Below are 8,251 nucleotides of genomic sequence, written 5' to 3' on the forward strand. Positions count from 1 at the left end.
GAAACATTAACTCTGTTTTTTCCTTCACAGATACTGCCAGACCTGCTGAGCTTTTCCAGCAACTTTGTTTTTGTTCCTGTTTTTACAGTGTGTGGTTAGGATGTGGACTAAACTGCCAGAGGAGGTCGTGGATGCAGGTATAGTTACAACATTTAAAAGACATTTTGGATAAGTACATGAAAAGGAAGGATTTGGATGGGTATAGGCTAAACACAGGCGAGTGGGACTAGTTTAGGATAACACAGATTAACTAAATTTTTACATCTGTTCAACTTGCATTTACTTAAGATGCACTAATTTCTTAACCAGATGTTTGTGATCATCTTCCATTTAACTTCAGTTACCAAAACACATTCTAAAAGATGAGCTAAAAAAGCTTGCAGCATTTTTAAGCATTCTGTCTATGTTCTACCATTTTTAAAAATCTATGGGCATATCCAGCGGTCCCCTTGTTCTTACAAACTCTTTCCAAGGTACCATTTAGTCTCTATCTCCTGACCCCTTCTGCTAAACCTGTAACTTCAGGCTTCTTCTCTGTATTAAATTTCCCCTGTCTGCCAACCTTTTGTCTGAAAAATAATCATTTCCCATGTCTTTTTTTTATTTCCTTCCCTTAAGCCACCTTTATCTTAGTTCACACTGAACCTTATTCCATGAGTTGCAGTTTTGTTAAACAGCATTTTAGGTGTTTTTTTTTTAATCAAATGCTTTCTTAAAATCCATTTGGACAACATCCATTGCATTCCCTTTGACAACTTTCTATTGCTTCAAATTTGAGTTGACTATCCATAATTAACTCAAAACTTTTCCAAGTGTCTGTTGACATTTTTGAATGGCTGACGTTTATAGAGACTTGCCCATCATCAACATTTGAATTACCAGGACGTTCCTCGAGTAAGTGTGAAACGTTTGCCCACCTCCCAGGTGGTTACTGCTGTTTTTCAGTTCACTGAAGTTGAGCTAGACACTACATTTTATATTTAATGATAAATATTTAAAACTAAAGCAGAAGTTTTTCAGACGCTTTGAAAAGTTGAGACCTCCCTTTTCACAGAATACTTTTTTTTTTCCTCAGACCCTGCTGAACATATTTACTGGAGTGAAGCTTTATTTGCCCACGTCAGTGCAAGACTACAGCAAACTCCGCCGGTATTTCATCGCATATGATGGTGACCTGGTTACAGAATATGACTTGGCTACAGCAACGCATGTGGTTGGTGAAGCAAAGGATAATACACACGCTACAAAGGTCTCTGTGAATTGGATCTGGGAGTGCATCAAGAAAAGGAGGCTGGTTCTACCATGCTGATAGATATCACTCTGATATCTTTCCAGCCTAGAAGGGGTAAAATCTCAAATTTAAGATTTAAGTACTTGTCCCAAAAAATTTTAGATGTAATTCGGACTTCTGTGTCATGAGAATGAATGATATTAGCACAATTGAATTCTGTGCTAGGTGTCACGTACACATCTGTAGACTTGCCTATTTGGAAGAACATGCAAAGGGGTTATGAAAGTGTTTTCACTTTATTTAACACTCCTTTTCTGACAAGTGGATGATTTCTGTACTGTGGTGCTGTATTCAAGATGATGGGAATGCGCATTCCAGTTGACAGGTCTTGCAGGACACTACTTTAAAGAGCAAAGTATGAAATTACATCTTCTCGAAGAACATTGGTTAGTATTTAACCTAGAGTCACCAAGAGAAATATTGTATTTTATTTGTGTTTCAGTTCTCCAATGCCCCTAAAGCTCATAAATTTGAAATGACTTTTGAAAATATAAATGCATTTGTATATAACATGAACTTTTGATTCTTGAGCTTATTTTAAAAAAACTAGACATGAAAAAGGATATGGTTGAAGATAAAGGTTCAGGTAAAACTTCACAAAATATATCTTTTCCTCTTCTCGGTCCAATGCACTACTTGATGTGCTGCTTAGCCATCTTCCTGTAGTTGATCCTTGGGCCTTTTGCTACATTAGCTAGTCTCCGTCAAGTTGGGGATGTCATAAATGGACTCCATCTTACTAGGTCTGAGTCCCTCCTGCTCTCGATCACTCCATGGTTAGCCCTGTGGGGATTAGTTAAAGATTTGGTAGTGATTTCTCATCCTGTGATGAAGTAAAATCAGGACACCTGGATAAGAAGTGTGTGGAATCATAATCTGATGTGATTTGATACCTGCATGGGATGAAGTGGTGCAAGTTAGAGAAGTAGGAAATAATTTCTGTACTACTTTGGATAATTTGAAATTGTTTTTCCCAGTCCAAGACCAGCCTATGAACCACCAGGTATTTCATTTTGGATAGACAAGGGCTTATATTAGTGTTGGATTCCTGCCACAGTATTCCAGCTTGTGCAACCAATCAAGCAACCCCTTAAATTACCACTAATAAGTTGATTGTTTGTTTATTTTAAGCTACTCTTCTCTTAAAATACCATCATTTACTTCAACCACCATTCCCCGACAGCCTCCCATTCGCAACCTAACAGGTAGCCAGTGAAATCCCATTTGCAATAATGTAAATAAGAATTTGGGTAGGGATTTTGGGCAAACCTTCCAAATTTCTTCTCATTCTTCTCATTTGACTAAGTTTTCCCTAGGAGTTCGTCTAAGGGGAGTGATTCTTGTGTCCCAATGGTGACGTGTGTTTGCTGACACATTTTGAATTTGTCAAAGTTAATTTTGTTTTTAAATGTTCAGACTTCGAGTAATTGCTTTTTATCAGTTTCTGGGTTGTTGCAAGGATCAGCATGTTGTGAACAATTGGTGCTGCGACATCTGTAAATAGCATACTTTTGAAACAAAACAGTCAAAACCAACTTGTCGCCTCTTTATGTGGATATGTTTAATAATGCAGCTGAGGAGCCAAGTTAGGAACAAAAATAAATTTGGTAAGTCTGTGCAAACTGCTGGTTTTGTTCTTTGTCACATCTTTCAGAGGCTCTGTTTTTTTTCTGCCCGACGGAAATGTTTGGAAGATGGTGGAAACAGTGAAATGGAAGATAGAAGGGTGAGAAATATTGTTGCAAATGAAGAGAAAGATGAACAGGGAGGGAAGAGAAAGGATAAGGGTACGTAGAGGGGAAAAATCATTGAGGAAAGAACACAAGGAAAGTGAGGAAAAGGGAAGAAAATATAAGGACGATCATGATTGCACACGAGGGACAACAGACAGGATGGGCCAGTGTGATGGGTGAAGGGAAGGTATGTGACAACTCTTATCCACTGAGAATAGTGGAGACCAAAGTATATGAATTAAGGAAAGGGGACAAGTGGGAAAAGTGACAGAGAAACATCCACCAGCTTAACCTAACGTAGACAGGCGAAGCAAATGACATTAAATAAATGCAACATATTATTTAAATAAAGAGAGAGTGCAGATCTCTTGAGGTACAGAAGAATCTGGGTGTTCTGGAATCATAAAGTTACTAACACAGATACAGCAAGTAATTAGGAAAGTAGGTGGAATGTTGTTAGTTATTTCAAGGTATTTGCGATATAAAATTTATGATGTTTTGATACATTTGTGCAGGCTTTGGTGAGACCATATTTTGGAGTATTGTGTACAGTTTTGGTCTCCTAATTTAAGAAAAGGGATGAAAAGTGTCATCAGCAGTGACTTGCTCAGCAATAACCTGCTCAGTGATGCGCAGTTTGGATTCCACCAGGGTCACTCAGCTCCTGATCTCAGTACAGCCTTGGTTCAAACATGGGCAAAAGAGCTGAATTCCAGAGGTGAAGGTGATAGCACTTGACATCAAGGGCACATTCGACAGCGTGTGACATCAAGGAGCCCCATCAAAACTGGAATCAATGGGTATTGGGGCAAACTTTTCTCTATTTTGAGTCATACCTGGCATGTAGGAAGATGGTTCTGGTTATTGGAGGTCAGTCTCTCAGCAGAAGTTCCTCAGGGCAGTCTCCTAGGCCCAAGCGTCTTCACCTGTTTGATCAATGACGTTCCCTCCATCATAAGGTCAGAAGTGGGCATGTTCACCGATGATTGCACAATTCACATCTCCGCAGAACTGAAACAGGTTATGCTCAAATGCAACAAGATCTGGGCAATATCCAGGTTTGGCCTGACGAGTGGTGAGTAACGTTCACGCCACACAAATGCTAGGCAATGACCATCACCAATAAGATGATCTGCCCAATGTCCCTTGACATTCAATGGCATTACCATCATCCATCAACATCCTTGGCGTTACCATTGACCAGAAATTCAACTGGACTCGCGACATAAATAGTGGCTACAAGAGCGGGTAAGAGGGTAGGAATACTGCAGCAAGTAACTCAGCCCCTGTTTCCCCAAAGCCTGTCCACCATATATAAGTCACAAATCAGAAATGTGATGGTATACTCCCCACTTGACTGGATGAATACATCTTCAACAATATGCAAGAAGCTTGATGCCATCCAGGACAAAGCAGCCTGCTTGATTGGCACCACATCCACTCCCGCCACCACTGATGCTTAGCAGCAGTGTGTATTATCTACAAGATGCATTTCTACCAAGATCCTTAGACAGCATTTTCCAAAGCCACGACCACTTCTATTTCAGAGGACAGGCGCAGCAGATACATGGGAATGTTACCATCTGCAAGTTTCCCTTCAAGGTTCTCACCATCCTGATTTGGAAACCTATCATCATTCCTTCACTGTTGCTTGACAAAATCCTGGAATTCCTTCCCTAAGGGCATTGATGTTCAATCTACAACACATGGACTGCAATGGTTCAAGTAGGCAGTTTGCCGCCACACCTCCAGGGCAGCTAAGGACAGGCAACGAATGCTGGCCAGCCAGTGTTACCCATATCCATGAGTGAATAAAAAATACAAAAAAAAAGTAGAAATATATTAGAAGCAGTTCAGAAAAGGTTTATTTGACTGATACATGGAATGTGGGGCTTTTCTTCATGAAGGAAGGTTGGACAGGCTGGGCCTCCATTGAACTTTAGAATGAGAAGTGATCTTATTGAAACATAGTAGATTTTGGTGGAGCATGCATTTATCAGAAGTAGGCCTCTAAGCTCCTTGTGCCTACTCTTCCATTCAATGAGATCACAGCTGATCTAATTATACTGCGGTGATCCTCTGATAAACTTACCCCTCCTTGCTTATCAAGAGTCTATCTACCTCTACTGTAACAATCTCCAAAAACACTGCTTCCACTGCCTTTTGAGAAAGGAAGTGCCAAAGACTCATAACTCTGTGAGAAAACCCCTTACTTTGAAAATAAGCTTTAGTTCTATATTCTCCCATAAGAGGCAACATCTTTTTCACAGTCACACTGTCCAGATCCTTTGGGATCTTGTATTTCAATCAAGTTGCCTCTTACTCTTCTAAACTTCAGTAAATACAAACGTAGCCTGTATGATACTTTCCTCAGGACAAGATTCTCTGAACTTTGTGTTTTTACAACCTTCCTTTAAGTAAGGAGACCAAGATTTGTGTGCAGTGCCCCAGCTGTGATCTTACCAATGCTCTGTCTAACTCTAAGCATAACCTCCATATTTTTCTATTCGGTTTCCCTTGCAATAAACAACATCATTCTACTAACTTTCCTCATTACAAGCTGTACTAACCTTTAGTGATTCGTGTACAGAGGCAGCCAAATTCCTGAGATTTGATAGGGTGGATTCCGAAAGAACGTTTTCTCATGTGGGAGCGGCTAAGAGCAGGGGCACAGTTTAAAAACAAGGGGTCTCCCTTTTAAGATGGAGATAGGAAGAAATGTTTTCCCTGAAGATTCTGAATCTTTGAAATTCTCTTCCTCAGAAATTGTTAGAGGTAAGGTCTTTGAATACGTTTAAGTCAGAGGTTGTCCAACTCAAGTGTTAGTCAAGAATCTAAAGTTATTGAGAGTATATAGGAATGTGGAGCTGTGACCACAATTGGATCAGCCACGAAATTATCGACTGGCAGAACAGACTTGTGGGGCCAAATGGCCAATTCTTGTTCCTAATGTGTATGTTGAGAAACAATACATGATCAGATAATACATGTTCTGAGGAAGGGTCACCAGACCCGAAATGTTAACTCTGTTTTTTTCCTTCACAGATGCTGCCAGACCTGCTGAGCTTTTCCAGCAACTTTGTTTTTGTTCCTACTACAAATATTGGTTGAGCTTTTTATAGTCAATTAGGGCTACCTTAACTTGAGGAGATGAGGCATAACTAGAATTTCTCAGAGAATTCAGACACTGGGAAGGGAAAGTGACTTAGTTCCAATAGGAGACAAAAGATCACAAGCACAGAAGAAATTTGCACCTATTTGCCATTTATCACAAGTTCAAAGGCCTTTGCAGCCAAGACGTTTTCCTGAGGCTAGGTGAGTAGAAACTTTGACTATTAACAAGGATTTTGTAAGGTTGATCTGTAACTCTACTCCACTTGCTCCATTTTCTTATCTAATTGAGTGATAGAACTAGGTGAATAGACAACTGCCATACGCCTGTTTTCCACGTTCCTGTAAAATGCATTGGTTATGTTAGTCCAATTATGCCACATCCAGTTATGAATGGTGCTGGTCACTTAAACAAAAAACTAATAAGAGAAGGAACCTCCTTGAACCTGCCCCTCAATGATGGCATGGTTCAGCATGTGAATTCAAATGCTGAGGCTGAAGTGTTTGGAACCATCTTCGATCAGATCCAGCACCAATTTCTTTTCTTGGTTCTCTCCAATGGAACCATTACACTTCCTTCAAATCTGCTATTGACTTCCATTCTTGCCAAAAAAAAACCTAGCCCTTGACCCCACCATACATGTTAACCACCACTATCTCCAAGAAAGACTTTAGAAGAGGAAAGGGATGAAGATGGTGTTGCCCATCTTTCATTTACATCCACACCTGAATCTGTACAAGCAGGTTTCCATCCCTGTCGTAGTATCAAAACAGTGGCCCTTGTCAAAGTCACAAGTGACCTACAAGGAGACTGGTGAAATTATCACTCCTTGACCTTCTCGATATTTCTGCCGTCAATCCTGCTCCCATTGCTCTGCAGTCATCCAGTTGAGTGGAACTGCTCTTACCTTCCATTCTCGACTTGTAGTCAGAGAAACTGGTGCAGGGAATGATGGGCTGAATGGCCTCTTGGCACCATAACAATTCTGTGATTCTGAAAATTACTTGACTTCTGTTCCTGCAGATACATCAGTACCTCTGGTGACCTTGAAAGATCAATCCTTGGTCCCCACCTATTTTTCCTCTATATGCTGCCCTTCACTACATCATCTAAATGTTACAACACGAAGACAGACAGCCTTTCTACCTCTGTATTTGCAACATAGTAAAATTTAAACCTTCAAAGAATAGTTATTCCAATGGTTTGAAATAAGACTTTTGAATAACCAATCCTTGACTTTGCAGATAATTAATTTGAGACACCAGTTTTGTATTTTAAACAAAAGATTTAATAAATGAAATACACAATAACGTTAGCAGAGGAAAATTAAACAAGTCATTTTATGTCCATCTTCTAAACCCAAAACATTTGTTTTCAGCACCCAGTCATACAAAAGACAGACAAACAAGCACAATTAAAGAATATGTAAAAGAAAATAACAAAACTGGCCAGATTACTTAAATGGTTTTCACGATGCATTGTTTCACAGGTGTAAATGTGGACTCCTTGGTTTTTTTTCTTAAGACGTCAATCAGGGTCACCTTTTTAGTTCACTTGAGACCCGGTAGTAATGCTTATAACTCAGCTTTCTACTCTCTGGGTTTCTGAAAACTAATGATGGGAATTAGGCAGGGAGTTTTCAAAGTCTTCATGTTGTGCTATCAGCTGCGAAACCTTTCTCCAAAAATATAGAAGTTAAACACTTCAAATCTAGTCCCACCCTGATAGACTGATCGTCTTTTGCTGAGGCCTCATTTGCCATTAAACATTTGCCTGATGCTTGAAGATAGGGTTTCTGCCATACTTGCCAGAACCAATCCCTAGGTACTGATTTTGTTAATAGTCAACTTCTGCTATCTGTTTAGACACAATGTTCATCCTGGGGTGGTTGTGTCTGTAAGAACCTTTTTAATCAAGAGTCAACCTACAATTAACCTCCAGGCTTGGCCTTACAAACAAACAAATCTTGTTTGGCCTTTTCCTGTGATAGGGGTAGGGTTAGTCCCAAAATCCAAATGTAATTTTTAGCCCACAGCTCCAAATCAACATTGATAAAATAATAAAAATGAAGGATCAGTAAGGTTCTAAATAAAACACTTTGCTTTTCATATTATT

At 39.6% G+C, this 8,251-nt stretch overlaps 1 protein-coding gene across 2 annotated transcripts in view; it reads left to right on the forward strand.

Moving 5' to 3' along the window:
• lig3 (ligase III, DNA, ATP-dependent) overlaps window positions 1–2,913 on the forward strand; it is a 49,693-nt gene extending 46,780 nt beyond the window's left edge. For both annotated transcript variants that reach the window (XM_020513462.2, XM_048612559.1), the window contains one exon: window positions 1,076–2,913. In XM_020513462.2, the coding sequence (XP_020369051.2) occupies window positions 1,076–1,309 (234 nt within the window). In that variant the 3' untranslated portion in view covers window positions 1,310–2,913. The remainder of the gene's footprint in view (window positions 1–1,075) is intronic.
• The last annotated feature ends 5,338 nt before the right edge of the window (window positions 2,914–8,251 follow it).

This window comes from Rhincodon typus, chromosome 26, assembly GCF_021869965.1.
Source record: "Rhincodon typus isolate 14 chromosome 26, sRhiTyp1.1, whole genome shotgun sequence".
NCBI classification, from domain to species: domain Eukaryota; kingdom Metazoa; phylum Chordata; class Chondrichthyes; order Orectolobiformes; family Rhincodontidae; genus Rhincodon; species Rhincodon typus.